This window comes from Lactuca serriola, chromosome 7 (genome assembly GCF_051521515.1).
Source record: "Lactuca serriola cultivar US96UC23 chromosome 7, Lser_US96UC23_V15, whole genome shotgun sequence".
In the NCBI taxonomy this organism is placed as follows: Eukaryota; Viridiplantae; Streptophyta; class Magnoliopsida; order Asterales; family Asteraceae; genus Lactuca; species Lactuca serriola.
Window position 1 is genome coordinate 173,166,598 of NC_136414.1, and position 18,315 is coordinate 173,184,912.

General features: G+C 40.7%; 1 protein-coding gene across 3 annotated transcripts; it reads right to left on the reverse strand.

Moving 5' to 3' along the window:
* Positions 1–1,111: 1,111 nt before the first annotated feature.
* Positions 1,112–5,637, reverse strand: LOC145061514 (zinc finger CCCH domain-containing protein 18-like). Of its 3 annotated transcripts, none has more exons than XM_079009016.1 (7): positions 5,027–5,637; positions 2,869–3,877; positions 2,583–2,762; positions 2,392–2,483; positions 1,805–1,978; positions 1,599–1,728; positions 1,112–1,500 (listed from the first exon to the last, which is right to left on the reverse strand). In XM_079009016.1, the coding sequence occupies exons 2-7, from the start codon at positions 3,858–3,860 to the stop codon at positions 1,428–1,430; spliced, it is 1,641 nt and encodes a 546-aa protein (XP_078865142.1). In that variant the 5' UTR covers positions 3,861–3,877; positions 5,027–5,637; the 3' UTR covers positions 1,112–1,427. The 3 variants fall into 3 exon arrangements, with proteins under 3 accessions (XP_078865142.1, XP_078865144.1, XP_078865143.1); XM_079009018.1 differs by having other exon boundaries at positions 2,392–2,468; positions 5,027–5,631; XM_079009017.1 differs by lacking the exon at positions 5,027–5,637 and adding an exon at positions 4,946–4,963.
* Positions 5,638–18,315: the final 12,678 nt, after the last annotated feature.

Here is an 18,315-nt window from a genome sequence, read left to right on the forward strand (position 1 = left end):
GATAAATCATATAAAATAAACTTAAAAAATATATGCAAATATTATTTTCAAAATAGTTTAAAAAATTGATTATTATAATTGTAAAACGACAAGTCAAATGAAATAAATAAATACAGATAAAAAACTAGTTTTTTTTTTATTATAATTCATTTTTTACCCAAATAAGTAGTTTTTTAATTAATTAACGTAAAAAATTATATCACGTTAACTTACAAATAATGGGTTATATATCAATTAATCATAATGATCAAAATTTTAAAAAAAAATAATCAATGTATAAATATTTTCTAATGTAATCAATCATAAAGTTCAATTGTAATGCTAAATCAAAGATAATGAATCGTTTTATTTAAATGCAAACTACAAATTGATGTTATTGAATTATATGATTATAATATATGTATATATTTTATAAATTGTTCAAAATAATAACAAATTTATATATCAAACTTAAGGTAAAAGTTATTACTTTACTGTAATTTTAGTTTTATTTAAACACAAATCATAGGTATATACTATTGAATGATATGATGATAATATATGTATTTTTATTATATTTGTTCAAAATAATTACAAATTTATATATCAATTTAGTGAAAAAGTTAATATTTTATAGTTAATGTCTTATTATTTCCAAAATGTATATACAAAAATTTTAACTATATAATTGCATTCTGCACAATGCACCGATATTCAATTATTTATATAATAACATCGAACAGATCAAAGTTCATTCAAGCAAAACTCGCATACACTTTTAAGTTGTGGAAGAGTTGTAACATATCTTCTAAAAGAAGAGGACATCTTTTTTTAGGTCTACGATCTTTTAAAAAAATATATATATGAAAAAAAAAATGTTTCAGAAAAGAAAAGAAAAAAAAAAAGCATCCTAGTTTCAACTAACCATGGCTATCTAGTTAACAACTCCAATTTTTCTAAAATTTTAGAGCTTTAGACGTATAATCTTATATATGTTCAATTTCTTTTTTTTCTTATTATTTATTTTGGACCAGAGTTGTTAAGAATTTTCCAACCAAGCCTAAAATCATCAAATCAAGCTTGTGACGACTCGTTTGCAACTTCTACCAACCATGGAATATAAGAAACATACTTCGTATAAACTAAACTTTTATTATTGCAAATTATATTATATAGTAATATCTCAAAGATGCAGAATTCTTTTCTGCCTTTTTTACTTTAGACCACCTAAACTTTTACTTTCTATCTTAATTCTTAAGCCACTCTCTTCCTCACTTTTTTCCATCATACTTACATTCTTTCTATATAATTTGCAACCTTTTTGTCGCCCTAAAAACATTCTCTATATAAACTTTTGTTGTCTTCGTATATCCATTATCCAAACGGCCGTTGATTTTCTGTCATCTCTAACTCTATAAACCTGCTCTTGTTTGTTATCTTTGAAGAAGCTATATAACTGTCGATATTTCACCCCCTAATGCAGCTGCAAACGGGCTGTCTGGAAGATTTAGCCCTTGACTACTGCAAATTTTAACCAAAAAACAAAATAAAAATATGTCGCCATAATGCAAAAAAATAAAAAAAAATAAAAAAAAAAACACTCTTGTAATTAAACATACCTCTCCTCGTTGTACTTGGTATTTATCTGCCTAATTCTTTCATCATTAGAAGGACCGTTATTGAGATAATCTAAAAGATAATTAAAATGCTCGGTTGAACGAAAGTTCATTTGTGGTGCATGGGAATTGCCTATGAACAAAAAAGAAAAAAGGGAAATAAAAAACTTGAATAAGGATGGAAAAAAAAAGTTGGAAATTTGCTATACCTTCTGGTAGCCTCAACTCTTCGAGTGTGGTTCTAAAAGATGGAAATTGGTTATTGAGATCCGCGGATAATTGCATCTCTGAGAAATGCCTTCTCTCAAATTCAAGTGCTTGTTCTTGTTGTTCTTCGATGATTTGCTTCTTGATTAGCCTTGAATTATCACAAATTCTTGGCACTATGATGAAATTAAAAAATAAAAATAAAAAATAGTTACCTACTATGTAATAGTGACCGACTTATAGAAAATAATGTTCATGTTGAAATCCACCACCAGACTATTTGTTGTGCCTATATTTGGTTATACTTTAAACTTTTTGTATTTGGTATATTTGTACCAAATTCGCAACCTTGATGGACACAACAAATTAATAGTCCCTAGATTATGGACTATTTGTTGTGTCAACATTTTGTCATTCCAAATTCTTTCATACATCTAGGGTACCAAAACCTTTTTTAATGGTGCATTCAATGCACCATTAAAAAAAGTCTAGAATGACAAAATGTTGACACAACATAAAGTAGGATGGTTGACAGATTTCAACCCAAACCCATAAAAATACATCAAGAATTTCATATAGTTCTAATTACTTGACTGCAGTCCAATTTCACTATCAAGACCGTGACCACCTTGGTATATCGAGTTCTGAAATGCCTCTCCATGTTTCCTGATCAAATTCATACTAAATTTCAAAGTGAAAAAAGACGCAACAATCGTAAAAACATAATCTTTAAAACTACGTTACAAAATCACTAGCTTTTTGTATATTTTTTTTTCTTACCTTTCATCCGCCTTAGATTTCTCACGATAGGGTTTGACCAAAACACGAGCACCACTTACAAAATGAGGGTTTCCCTTGTTCAAAATATGGCGAACCGTATCCGCAAATACAAAAGTCACAAATCCAAACATTCTCTTTTGCTGACATGGAATTCTCACGTCATGAACCGGCCCAAATTTGCTATCATAAATTTTCAAAAAAGAAAAGAAGTAAACACCATTTCCATTAATTACATATAATTATATGTAACGCGAAAAAATCAAGATATAAAGTTTGTATTTTTTACTTGAAATAGTTGAAAACATCACGCTCCGAAAAGGTACTCTCGGCTGGAAAAGTCAAGTATATTTGTCTAGAACCGGCTACAATACCACCATGTTCATTTCTATCTCTATCTCCATTATGATCCATACATTTTGCCAGGTCATCAGCCAAAATGACAGCGTGTTGCCCATGTGGCCTATCAATGAGACAAATGCTTTTAAGTCTCGCAAGAAGTTTAGTCAAACTATAACCGGCTTTCCCATGTCGTTGACTTTCGGTCAAATACCCCTCAGCTTGTAATGACTTACCGAATTTTTCATAATAAAGCATTGGTAAAGAGGCTATGGAGAGAGGAAACCCTCTTCTTGATTTCAAAAGCTCGGTGAGTTCTAACTCTAGCTTCTCAAGAGACCCGGGTGAAAAGACGTTTTCGTCCTCGATATAGGAGAAGCTTTCGGATGTAGGATGCAAGTATCTACAATTGTTTCCATGTCTACAGAATCCTTTAATGAAGTAATGGCAGACTTTGAATGGGAATTCGGGTAGACTTGGCGACCTCCTATTGGCTCTAGGACCTAATGAAGGTTCTGATGAGTTGTAGAAATTGTTAGGTGAAAAATCGGGGGTGTTGACCGAGTCAATCTGGTCTTCCAATGAAAGGAAACGAAGGTGGTTGTGAAGACGATAATCTTCGGGAAATGAAGCGGGATAAACCATGGGAACATAGTCAACTGGTTGACTTGGGATTTGGATAGTCAATGGTGAATGACGAGTTGAAGGTGTAAATGGGGTGAAGTGTAGGGGCATTTCGGGGATATTGGAAGGTAATTTGAGGTGGGTTTTTGCTTTATTGATCAAAGAGTGTATTAAATTATCGGGGCAATATGCTAATCTTATCATTTCTCTTTCACCATGATCTTGAAGAAGGAGATACCCCACAATCTTGGAGACGTTTTCGGGGTCGATTTTTTGGATCCTATCGTATACAATTTTTGTAGATTCTGAGAAGTCCATCGTAGATTATATATAGCCTAAGATATAACAACAAATGTTAGTACTTTACAAAAAGAAATCTATTCAAATGTCAATGATAATTAATAAAAGGAACATCATTGAAGGTGCATAAATCCAATTCATGAACATAGATAATTTGCACAAACTGACTCTTTGTAGCGTATAAATCTAAATAAGAAGTGAAAAATAATCCAAATAAGATGAACAAAAGAGGGGATGGAAGTTGATATTGATGATAATAGATGAACACAATGGAGTTGCTGTAGAGCTACATGTAAAGAAAAAGAAGGCACTGTTTATGAACATGGAAATTAAATGAATTTTTTGGTTCAATTTTGAACTTATTTCCGCTCTATTTATCGAGCCATGGAAATGGAGTTTCAAAACATACCCTTAATGGGATTTGATTCCATGAATTGTAAAAAGAGAATGATAACACAACATAATGATAACATTTTAAGTAAAAATGGCATGAACAAGATTCCATCATGAAAAAGCATGATTAAAAGAATACTATAAATGAATGGTAGACCAAAGATGTTCCCTACCATAACTAGTAAAAACATATCTATTTCCAAAATCCAAGTTAAAGTAAATCAAAAAAGGCATAAATGTAGGAATTTGAAGGGTAAAGGTGAAAAAGGAAAACCAGTTGCCAACTAATTTATGATATCCACAAAATAAATGTGTTATCTTTGATACTTTTTCACAAACAGTTGGTGTTAGGATTCACAGGCAGCATATAGCATAAATTTCACATCTTCAACAAGAAAAGGAAGAACACAACTATAATATGAGTAAAAAATCAAGATTAAATCTTAATATATTTAAGAACAAACAAGAAACAGTACAAGATGAGCACAAAGCATGCAAAAACTAATAGGTTTTGGTTCAATTAAGAAGAAGAACAAGAGATGTTATATTCAGAAAGACAGCCATAGAAACACAGATTCTAAGCTTTTAAGAACTCTTTATAGAAATTTTGGGGTAACCCACATCGAAAAATTCACATGTTTCGACACCCAATACAATCTTTTAATTTGTAAATAATCCGTGTCAAATAAACAGGTAAAAAAAATTCTTACTTTCGATAGGGAGTGAAGAAGAAAAGCTTCAAGAATCACGAAAAAAAACATAGTGAAGAAACAAAGATCCGAAATACCCACCAAATCGAACAGGTTGCTGAACAAGAACTGCTTCAGAAAAACCTTTTCATGGCCTCAAAAACTCCTCCATGATTGATTGACTGGACTACACCATTCTCTCTCTCCAAAAAAACCAAGTATTCTTCTCTCTCTCTCTCTCTCTCTCTCTCTCTCTCTCTCTCTCTCAATATCTATATCTATCTTGCTCTTCTTGTTGTTTTTGCAAATTTTTAATCAAAATCTATTGTTTATATATATATTTATTATAAAAAAAACTATGCCCTCAATTCTCCGCAAAAACGACACATTCATAAAAAAACAGAAAATGACAGCAAGGATGGCCTTTAAAGGGCGCCGATTATCTTTAATTCAAAGCAACTCTCAACTCACTCAAATATATACGCATAAAAACACAATCCAACCTGTATCTCCTGCAATACTTCATCATATATAATGCATAAAAACAGATTAATGGGTTGACTGAAATCCCATAGCAACTACAGAAACTTAATTTGGGAGATGGGTTTAAACCAAATCTTTGAATGGGAATTAAAAGGAGGCTTTGGGTGTGAAGAGAGAGGGTTAATTGTTAATTGAAACCTGTAAATTGTGTGAATAATGTGATATATAAAAGTCAATTGGAGAGAGAGGGGGATCAGGAGGAGGAAGTTACAGTCTTGAATCTGCTACTGTGAGTATTTTACTGGTTAAAAACTAAAATGTAGGAGATTATAGAGGCGACACTTTGACTGAAGAAATCAAATATTTTAGTAATTATTAAGTTTTTTGTTTTTTTTGTTTTTTTAAGAATCGAGTGTTTTCTTTATTTTTATTCAAAGTTTTAGTTTTGAAGAAAAATATGTATCATTAACAAAATTTTAGAAATAATTTTAGTTGCAAATTAACCGTCAAATTTATGAATAGGAAACAATTGTGTGTTTTGTACAAATATCACATGTGCCCTATGGTATGAAATAAAAAACAATTGCGTGTATAAGGTCGAATTCTCCTACTAACTTACAAATATGGTAGATGTGAGTTTGGCTTGATGTATTTAGAAGGATTTAAATCGATTTGAATTTGAACAAAATGCAATGTTTGATAAGAAAAATAGATAAATTTATAAAATTCATAAGTTTAGAAAAAAATCGAGTTTTTCTTATCCCGTAGATGTTCAAATTACAAATTCGGTTTGAGATAAACATAATGTGACATATTAATTTTGGGAGTACATCCATTTAGACCATTGTGTGTTTCAAATTACAAATTCGATTAAGTCCTTAAAATGGAAAGTTGTTAAACCGAATAACATAGTGCGGCCTATTGTTGGTCACGGCGCGATTGAAACGACCCAAAAAATTTCATTTTCAATATAACCAAAAACCATAATCTGAGTGTCATATCATAAAAATCATACGTGATGTATCCCAAACATAATAAAAACAACACTGTGCGGAAACTGTATCATAACCATGTCATATAAAAATCAAAAGAACTAAATCAACTCCCAGGATAAAAGCTGAAGTTGTGGTGTGTGCGATGCCATCATCCCGAGCTCTTCCCTCTGCTAGCGGAAGTACCTGAAACCAAAACTAAAACTGTAAGCACGAAGGTTAGTGAGCTCCCCCAAACTACCACATACTATACAGTACATAAAAAGCACATACTGGGCCTTGCCCACTGCATCAGACCGAAGTCTGGGACTAGCTGCATCGGACCGAAGTCCGGAACTGACTGGGACCTTGTCCCCTGCATCGGACCAGAGTCCGGAACTGACTGCATCGGACCGAAGTCCGGAACTGACTGCATCGGACCGAAGTCCGGAACTGATCGATCATGGCATAGCATAGAACATAACAACTATTATAATCACATATACTACATACTGCATCGGACCGAAGTCCGGAACACATAACACAAATATGCTTGAATCACAAAGACATCAAGCACTCTAGCTACTGCATCAGACCAAAGTCCGGAACTACTGATAATTAAACGGGCCGACATTATGGCCGTAGACCCGTTCCTAGTGAAGGGAAACTCACCTCGTGAACTGGCTGCTGAGTGAATAGCTCCGAGGGCTAACTGTTGCTGCTCCGGTATCTCCCCGGCTACAAGTCCATAAACACACTCAATCAAATACTAAACACTGCATTGGGTAAAATGACTCTTTTACCCTTGGTCAAAGTCAACTCTCAGACAAAGTCAACTCTCGGTCAAAGTCAACCCACAGTTGTCCTGACTCGCCGAGTTGGGCCGCCAACTCGCCGAGTCCCTATTCTCACTCCTCGACCCTACTCGCTGCTACTCGTCGAGTATGGCATCGACTCGACGAGTACTCATTCGATCCAAGAACTCAGACAATCTTCATCCGACTCGCCGAGTCATATGAACAACTCGACGAGTTGTTCTTGAGCTTAAGAAGATTGCCTTGGACTCGCCGAGTTGTATGAACAACTCGCCGAGTCCCTCCATTACTGAGTCTACCCTCAAACTCGCTGAGTCCACTCCACTACTCACTGGTCCCACTCGACACCGCTCAAAAGGGAAGAAATCGGGGACTCGCGACTTGACTCGCCGAGTCGCTTTTCCGACTCGCCGAGTCACCGCCATGCAACTACTCTACGCTCAATTCTGCTCGAATCCAAAACATACAAATGGTATATCTGAGTCCAATAAGCTGATTTACCACGTAAAGTTTCCAACTTTACGTGTACAAACACATGAACAAGGAAATAAAGGCTAAAAGATGCTTAAAAGGGGTAGATCTAGGGTTAATATGCAAAATAGCTCCATAAAGGCAATAGATCTGGGCTCTACAACTCCTAAATGAACAGATCTAAGGTTATCTCGGCATAAGAGATCTTCCATATCAACATAAAGCTTTGAGAAAGGCATTAACAAGATCTAGAAAGGGTTTTAAGGCATAAAAGAGAGGGAAAACGGAAGAATACCTCAAAGAGCTCTTGCTTTCCCTTGAATCTCTGCTCTACAGTCCTTCTTCTTGCTCCTTCCTTCTTCTCCTTCTTCGAGCCTTCACAATAGCACACAAAATCACTTAGAATCACTCAAGAACGAATTAGGGTTTTCTCACAGCTTTTGAGGGTGAAGGAGGCGAGATTGGGGGCTATAAGGTGGCTTAAATAGTGGGCAACCCGGGGATTTAGGGTTTCTCCCAGACGGACAGACTCGCCGAGTCCGGAATATGGACTCGCCGAGTCGCCAGCTAACACGTGCTCGAAATCCCGACCCTACTCGGCGAGTCAGGCTATGAACTCGCCGAGTCCCTCTTGCAAAACTTCAAAATAAATACCAAGGAATTATCATACCGGAGACGGGTCGCTACAATTCTCCCCCACTTATCTCAGACTTCGTCCTCGAAGTCTGCTACGGCTGAATCTGCAAATATCTCTGGGTAGTGCTCCCTCATCTCCTCCTCAGCCTCCCACGTCCACTCAGACCCCTTCCAGTGCTGCCACTGCACCTTCACTAACTGAATTTCCTTGTTCCTCAAGGTCTTGGTCTTCCGATCCAGAATTGCGACCGGTCTCTCAATATAATTCAGGCTGCTATCAACCTGAATATCCTCTAGGGGAACGACTGCTGATTCATCCACCAAACACTTCCTCAACTGAGACACATGGAAAGTGTTGTGAATCTGACTAAGCTCCTCAGGAAGATCTAACCGATAAGCAACCCGACCCACCCGGGCCAAAACCCTGAAAGGACCAATAAATCTGGGGCCCAACTTGCCCCTCTTCCGAAACCTGATGACACCCTTCCAAGGTGAGACCCTCAGAAGGACCATATCCCCCACCTGGAACTCCAAGTCCGAACGCCTCCTATCGGCGTAGCTCTTCTGCCGACTCTGAGCAGTCTGCAGTCTACTACGGACCTGCTGGATCAACTCAGTCGTCTTGAGCACCACCTCCGTGCTCCCGATGACCCGCTGACCGACCTCGCCCCAACAAATCGGGGTCCTACACTTCCTCCCATACAACATCTCAAAGGGAGGTCGATCAATGCTCGCATGATAACTGTTGTTATACGAGAATTCCGCTAACGGAAGATACGTATCCCAACTGCCACCGAAATCTAGGACACATGCCCTAAGCATGTCCTCGAGAGTCTGAATCGTCCTCTCGCTCTGCCCGTCTGTCTGAGGGTGGAAAGCGGTGCTGAAATGGAGACGAGTACCCATCTCGTCGTGGAACCGCTTCCAGAACCTGGATGTTAAACGGACATCTCGGTTTGACACCACCGATACCGACACTCCATGACGTGCCACAATCTCTCGCACATAGATATCGGCTAACTTCTCCGCCGATATACTCTCCTGGATCGGGATAAAATGAGCACTCTTCGTCAACCGATCCACTACTACCCATATCGAATCCACTCCACGTGCGGTCCGGGGAAGCTTGGTGACAAAATCCATGGTGACGTCCTCCCATTTCCACACGGGAATGTCTAACGGCTGCATCCTGCCGTGAGGTCTCTGGTGCTCCGCCTTGACCTTCCGGCAGGTCAGGCATCTTTCGACGTACCAGGCGACGTCCCGCTTCATGCAGGGCCACCAATAATCAGGTCGAAGATCTCGATACATCTTCGTCGCCCCTGGGTGGATAGAAAACCGAGACTTATGAGCCTCATCCATCAACACTTGCCGTACTCCACCCCAATACGGTACCCACACTCTCCCGTGAAGCGTCAGCAAACCACAACTATCATAGTCAAACGAGGCTACTCGGCCCACGATCCTCTCACACTTCTATCTCTCCTCCTTGAGGCCCTCCACCTGAGCCTCCTTGATCCGCTCCAACAACGGAGTGATCACTATCATCCTCAAACATAGATCCCTGATAGGGGCCACCGACACTTTGCGGCTCAGGGCATCGGCCACCACATTGGCCTTCCCTGGATGGTATAGGATCTCACAGTCGTAATCCTTTAGCACATCCAACCACCTCCTCTGCCTCATATTCAGACTCGGCTGATCCATAAGGTACCTCAAACTCTTGTGATCCGTGTAAATAGTACAACGGACCCCATAAAGGTAATGCCTCCAAATCTTGAGGGCAAACACAACTGCCCCCAGCTCCAAATCATGGGTAGGATAATTAGCCTCGTGAGGCTTCAACTGTCTCGAGGCATAAGCTATCACATGACCTCGCTGCATCAAAACTGCTCCCATACCGGTGATCGAGGCATCACAATAGACTACGAAGTCCTCTACTCCCTCTGGCAAGGTAAGGATCGGAGCCTCGCACAACCTCTGCCTGAGGGTCTCGAACGTTGCCTGCTGCTCAGGCCCCCAATGAAATACCACCGACTTCTTGGTCAGTCGGGTGAGCGGCACTGCTATCTTGGAGAAATCCTGAATAAATCTCCGATAATACCCTGCCAACCCTAGGAAGCTCCGAATCTCAGATGGAGACTTCGGGACCTCCCACTGCATCACGGCCTCTATCTTGGCCGGATCTACCAAAATACCCTTCTGGTTGACGAGGTGACCAAGGAACTGCACCTCGCGCAACCAGAACTCACATTTGGAGAACTTTGCGAAAAGTCTCTCCCTCCTCAAAGCCTCCAGCACCTCCCGCAGGTGCTCCTCGTGCTGCTCCTGCGTCTTGGAATATACCAAGATATCATCTATGAACACTATCACTGACCGATCCAGCATCGGCCTACACACGCGGTTCATGAGATCCATGAACGCGGCTGGAGCATTGGTGAGCCCAAATGGCATCACCACAAACTCATAATGACCATACCTGGTTCTGAAAGCAGTCTTCTGTACATCCTCATCTCTAACCCGCATCTGATGATAACCGGAGCGTAGATCGATCTTGGAGAACCAAGACGCTCCCTGGAGCTGATCAAACAAATCATCTATCCTCAGAAGTGGGTAACGGTTCTTCACCGTTACCTTATTCAACTCCCGATAATCTATACACATACGATGCGACCCATCTTTCTTCCTCACCAACAGGATCGGCGCTCCCCAAGGCGAACTGCTCGGCCGAATGAAACCCTTGTCTAACAGCTCATGCAGCTGCGTAGACAACTCCTGCATCTCAGGGGGAGCTAGTCGATACGGTGCTTTGGCTATCGGAGCCGCACCAGGAATTAGGTCGATCCTGAACTCGACCTGTCTCTCAGGAGGTATCCCCGGCAAATCCTCGGGAAACACGTCCGAGTAGTCTCGAACAATAGGAACATCATCAACTGTCGTCTTGCCCTTCTCCCAGGCATCCAAGACGTAAGCTACAAAACCGGCGCAACCTTGCTGAACATAGCGCCTCGCCCTTTCAGCGGAACAAAAGGTCGGTCCCCGCTGTGGCCTCTCGCCCTGAATCACTAACTCTCCCCCACTGGGAGTGCGGACCCTCACTAGCTGAAGCTCACAATCAATCACCGCCCCATTGGGGCTTAGCCAATCCATGCCCACAATAACCTTATTCCCTCGCAGGGGAATAGGTACCAGGTCCACTGAAAACTGCTCGTCAAACAACTAGAGGGAACACCCTCTATGCACTCTGCCGACCCTCACGGTCCTATCAGCTGCTATCTCAACCTCTAATGGACAATCCAACTCCCCTGGAGCTCTACTAAATCTCTTGCTAAGCGCAAGCGATACGAATGATCGGGTAGCCCCCGAATCGAATAATACCATAGCAGAAATGTCGTTCACAGAGAACGACCCTGAATAAAACATACAATCATAAGCAATACTCAAACGATAATAATAATAAAGAGATGAAGGAAGATACATACCCGTCACCACATCAGGAGTCGCCCGTGCCTCCTCTGCTGTCATCTGAAACGCCCTGCTCTTCGCCACCGGCGTCTCGGCTCGGCCCTGCCGGCCATTTGTAATCCTCAAGGTAGCAGGGGCAGGTGCAACCACCTTCCCTGCTGCAGCTAAACTCGGACACTGGGACTTTTTATGTCCCTTCTGATTGCACTGAAAGCAAATCAGATCTGATGTTGCGACGGCAGTAGCAGGGGCCGTGCAATCCCTACTCAAATGCCCAATCCGACCGCACTTGTAGCAGCCGGAACTCCCTGCCTTGCACGCTCCCTCGTGCAATCTCCCACACTTGCCACATCGACCGTGGCTCTGCTGACTCCTAGATCTGTGATCCGAAACCTTGGGCTTTTTGCCCGAACCGCCTGTACCTGAAACCGCCTCCGGTTTCCTCTTCCTCTCCATCTCGAGATCAATCTCCCTCTCCCGAGCCCTAGCAATCATATCTTCCAGCATTTTACAGCTGGACCGGCTCACAAACTGGCGGATATCGCTCCGCAACATCTCATGATAACGGGCCTTCTTCATTTCCTCATCAGCCACGTACTGAGGAACGAGAAGAGCCCTCTCCCTAAACTTGGCGGTGATCTCCGCCACTGTCTCTGTAGTCTGGGTGAGGTCCTGAAACTCCCTAGCTAACTGCTGCACCTCAATAACCAGTGCGAACTCCGCCCTGAACCTGGTAGAGAAATTAGCCCAAGTCATGGCGTCCAATGCTGCGTCATCTCCAATGGAGTGTCCGACCTCCTCCCACCAATCCCGTGCCCTGTCCTTCAGAAGACAGGATGCCAATCTGACCTTGTCCCCCTCGGGACACCTGCTAGTGCGGAAAGCGTTGGCCACATCCGCCAACCATCTGGTACTCGTTATGGGGTCCCGTGCCCCATGATAGTCCGGAGCTCCACATGCCCTGAACTCCCTGAAAGTAAGGGTGCGCAACCCCATCATCGCCGCCACCTCGGCACGGAAGGTGCCCAATCTCTCATCCATCAGCTCTAGAATCCCCTCCTTGATCGAACCAAAGATCACAGGAGTCTGCTCTATAATGATGCGCGTAATCTCCGAAGAAAGAAACTCTCGGGTCTGCTCATCGATGCGCTCACCCCCCGAGCCTGAACCTGATCCCTCCCCGGCACCTCCACTGTCGGCTGCTGGTCTCGAACGCAAAACCACCATTCTGAAACACATCACAACTACATCAGAAAACCGAAATATCTCAAGGGATCATTAATTACTACAACTAGCTTCCTGGTCTTGTCTCAGCCTTTTTTGGTTCGAGTACGGATCCACTGCTTTCAGTAGTACGGGCCCATACTACCTTCCACATCTATCCGTACTTTCTTCAAGAACTGCCTTGACTCCACCAAGTCACTTTTACTACTACTGATCTCTGCTACTCTCATCCTAGGCTTGCCCTAGGGAAACCTCAGACTCAACTCAACTAGTCCTCAGCTGCTGAAGGTCTCCTTATAATGCTAGTTAGCCACCACCTGAACACCATCACATGTGACGAGGATCAGATAATCCTTCAAGTAAAAGACCCGTCCCTATAACGGTTGGACTCAAACAAGAGCTGCGCAATAGGGCCAGTTCCAGCACTCTGGGATTATTCAACCCTGATCACATGTGGTGTGACGTGTTCACCTAATGGCTAACTCCCATCACTCAGAGTCCCACAAAGCACAAAGCAGGCAGCATTCGGATAAGGGAAACATACTCAGGCAAAACTATCCTCATAACGAGAAGCTACTCTAGCATACGATGCTAAGCTCGCGCTACCAGGCATAACCTAAACAGGCTATCCTACTACTGTTTACTTAATACTAGCATGCAATTCTCATAAAACTGTAACACATAAAGCAGGTACATAAGGCATCCTCCTAGATCCTTAGTCCTATACTAGCATGTTGTTCTACTGAAACTGAAACTGAATAATTAACTTGTATGGGTAATTTGGGAGTACTTAATTGAGCTCGGCTGATCGCATGCACCACACCCCTATCTTGTTTAAAAATTTCTTTCCTTCTAAGTGCTTTCAAAACTCTTTTAGAAAACATTTTCCTTTTTAGAAAAAAAAATCTTTTTATTTACCCTTAGTTTGAGTTCAGATACACCCGGAAGTGTATCCGAATCCCTCAAACCAGGGCTCTGATACCAACTTGAAACGACCCAAAAAATTTCATTTTCAATATAACCAAAAACCATAATCTGAGTGTCATATCATAAAAACCATACGTGATGTATCCCAAACATAATAAAAACAACACTGTGCGGAAACTGTATCATAACCATGTCATAAAAAAATCAAAAGAACTAAATCAACTCCCAGGATAAAAGCTGAAGCTGTGGTGTGTGCGATGCCATCATCCCGAGCTCTTCCCTCTGCTAGCGGAAGTACCTGAAACCAATACTAAAACTGTAAGCACGAAGCTTAGTGAGCTCCCCCAAACTACCACATACTATACAGTACATAAAAAGCACATACTGGGCCTTGCCCACTGCATCAGACCGAAGTCTGGGACTAGCTGCATCGGATCGAAGTCCGGAACTGACTGGGACCTTGTCCCCTGCATCGGACCAGAGTCCGGAACTAACTGCATCGGACCGAAGTCCGGAACTGACTGCATCGGACCGAAGTCCGGAACTAACTGCATCGGACCGAAGTCCAGAACTGACTGCATCGGACCGAAGTCCGGAACTGATCGATCATGGCATAGCATAGAACATAACAACTATTATAATCACATATACTACATACTGCATCGGACCGAAGTCCGGAACACATAACACAAATATGCTTGAATCACAAAGACATCAAGCACTCTAGCTACTGCATCAGACCAAAGTCCGGAACTACTGATAATTAAACGGGTCGGCATTGTGGCCGTAGACCCGTTCCTTCTGAAGGGAAACTCACCTCGTGAACTGGCTGCTGAGTGAATAGCTCCGAGGGCTAACTGCTGCTGCTCCGGTATCTCCCCGGCTACAAGTCCATAAACACACTCAATCAAATACTAAACACTGCATTGGGTAAAATGACTCTTTTACCCTTGGTCAAAGTCAACTCTCAGACAAAGTCAACTCTCGGTCAAAGTCAACCCACAGTTGTCCTGACTCGCCGAGTTGGGCCGCCAACTCGCCGAGTCCCTATTCTCACTCCTCGACCCTACTCGCTGCTACTCGTCGAGTATGGCATCGACTCGACGAGTACTCATTCGATCCAAGAACTCAGACAATCTTCATCCGACTCGCCGAGTCATATGAACAACTCGACGAGTTGTTCTTGAGCTTAAGAAGATTGCCTTGGACTCGCCGAGTTGTATGAACAACTCGCCGAGTCCCTCCATTACTGAGTCTACCCTCAAACTCGCTGAGTCCACTCCACTACTCACTGGTCCCACTCGACACCGCTCAAAAGGGAAGAAATCGGGGACTCGCGACTTGACTCGCCGAGTCGCTCTTCCGACTCGCCGAGTCACCGCCATGCAACTACTCTACGCTCAATTCTGCTCGAATCCAAAACATACAAATGGTATATCTGAGTCCAATAAGCTGATTTACCACGTAAAGTTTCCAACTTTACGTGTACAAACACATGAACAAGGAAATAAAGGCTAAAAGATGCTTAAAAGGGGTAGATCTAGGGTTAATATGCAAAATAGCTCCATAAAGGCAATAGATCTGGGCTCTACAACTCCTAAATGAACAGATCTAAGGTTATCTCGGCATAAGAGATCTTCCATATCAACATAAAGCTTTGAGAAAGGCATTAACAAGATCTAGAAAGGGTTTTAAGGCATAAAAGAGAGGGAAAACGGAAGAATACCTCAAAGAGCTCTTGCTTTCCCTTGAATCTCTGCTCTACAGTCCTTCTTCTTGCTCCTTCCTTCTTCTCCTTCTTCGAGCCTTCACAATAGCACACAAAATCACTTAGAATCACTCAAGAACGAATTAGGGTTTTCTCACAGCTTTTGAGGGTGAAGGAGGCGAGATTGGGAGCTATAAGGTGGCTTAAATAGTGGGCAACCCGGGGATTTAGGGTTTCTCCCAGACGGACAGACTCGCCGAGTCCGAAATATGGACTCGCCGAGTCGCCAGCTAACACGTGCTCGAAATCCCGACCCTACTCGGCGAGTCAGGCTATGAACTCGCCGAGTCCCTCTTGCAAAACTTCAAAATAAATACCAAGGAATTATCATACCGGAGACGGGTCTCTACAACGATTGTGGAGAATTCCCAACTACTTTGTCGATTTGTGGTTTTCGACATAACTAGTCAAGGGTCACGGTGTGAAGGTTGTTGAGCGTTGACTTTTTGACCAGTTTGACTTTTGAGTCAAATTTGGAGGTTTTAAGCAATAAACTAAGGTTTAACATGTGTTTGGTTTAGGTAGTTCGTGTAGCTAATTCTTTGGGGCTTCGGGTAGTTAGAGTCGGCTCTGGGATCCAAGTGAGTTTTGTGGGAAGGCATAGACATGATTTTACACACACAATAGTAGTTTTATTGAACAAATGGTTTTATCTTGAGTACAACTTTATGAAAATAAGCATTTATCTTAATTTAAAAATGAAAATTTTATTTTGAAAAATGGGATGTTACAATATGTTATTAATCATGTGAGGTAGGTGACAACATTTTTACTATAAATACTCTGGAATTAAAATGTTTGACAACACAAAGACATTTTCTTCCAAACCAAACTCAAAAATGTCTACGAACTATTTGAAGTTTTTGCTAAATAAATAGACCTTCAACCTCACCTGACGATGGGATTAAAGGTGAGTAGGCAAAGATGGATGAAATCACAAGAGTTTGTAGAAACGGGAATTAGATCAAAAAAATACACAATGAAATAAGAGGGTTTTATGAGAATATATAACTTATTCTCCATAAAACTGAAGAAAAACATAAATAAAAGATAAGAGAAGATGATGCAGAACGAGATAATTTTGGAAAATGAAACAAAGGGGGTAAAAGTATGGATATGCTATAAGATAACTCATATTTATAACAATGATTGTGAAATACATAGAAAAAGATATATGGTACTTGGGATGGAAGGGATGAAAGAATATTTTTGACAAATTTCAAAAGAAGCTTGCGTCAAGGAAAATAAAACTCTTGTTAATTGGGGGTTGGACCATGTTATTGAAGTTAGTTCTAGGTTCTCTTGGCATTTATTATATGTCAATATTTCTTATATTATGAGTTATAAACCAGTCTCTTGAGAAGTTGAGAGCTTCTTTTTTTCTAGGGAGAAGAAGAAGCCAATCGAAAATTACACTTGATAAGATGGAAATCTATTTTGGCGAATAAAGAAAAATGAGTACTTGACATTTGCAAACAATTCCCTTGAGAAGTTGAGAGCTTTTTTATGGGGAGAAGAAGAAGGTGATCAAAAATTACACTGGATCAGACGGGAATCTATTTTGGCGAATAAAGAAAAAGGAGGACTTGACATTGGATCATTAGATGCGATCAAGGTTGTAAAACGTTCGACGTTAGCTAGTCGGTGGACTGGGGTCAAGGGATTAATCGGCTAGACGGAGTGTTTGGTTGTCAAACCAACAAATAATGGGATAAAATAATATTAATAATGCTCAAATCACTGCTATTTCTTATACTAAAGATAATATAGAGTAAGCAGGGTTGGTCCACAAGAATACAGGACTTCTTATCTTGTCATATTTTTACACAATATACAAATAATATTAAAATGGGGGATTGTGTTTGAACTTGAATTAAACTTCATAAATAAGAAAGATTGATAACAAAACGCAGTAAAAGAAGTACATTTCCGATTCTGACTCTTATACATGTATTATATTGAAAGATGTAATATGATTATAACTCATGTTCAATCTAGGTTGGTAAGTTAGATATTAATAAACTCTAATATCCAAAATTGGCAAAAGTGTTTTATTCAAAACAAGCTCTTCAAATAAAACTTCATTTAATTGATTCAATTCAAATAAGTTCTTGCATCAAATCATTAGATGACATTAAGTTCTTGCACTAATTACCAACAATGTTTAACATTCCTCTTAAGCTTGGGAATATAAACATTTAATCTTTGATTGCACTAATTTTGATCTAATTACAACCAAGTAAGTGTGTGTTACTAACATCAAATCATAAAACATATACGAATTTCATAATTTGATTAACTAGATTGACTAGAACCCTAATTTATTGATCAAGTGAAAAAGAGAACCAACCAAACACATGATTAAGATCAAATCAAAGATTACTAGATGTTAAACACAAATCAAATTCAAGTTACAACCTAACAACACTTACTTAAGAATTCAGATTCGGAAATGATAATGAAATCAACCACACATGTCTAGGTTGAACTACAAATCAAACAAGTTTAAACTTCAAATTGACTTACAAAAAGGAAATTAAAGTGTTTCCAAGTGTTAATCTACTTCCAAAAGCTCTGAAAATCGCCTTCTCTCTGCCCAAAATCCGACCTAGCTTCCCACTAAACTGATTG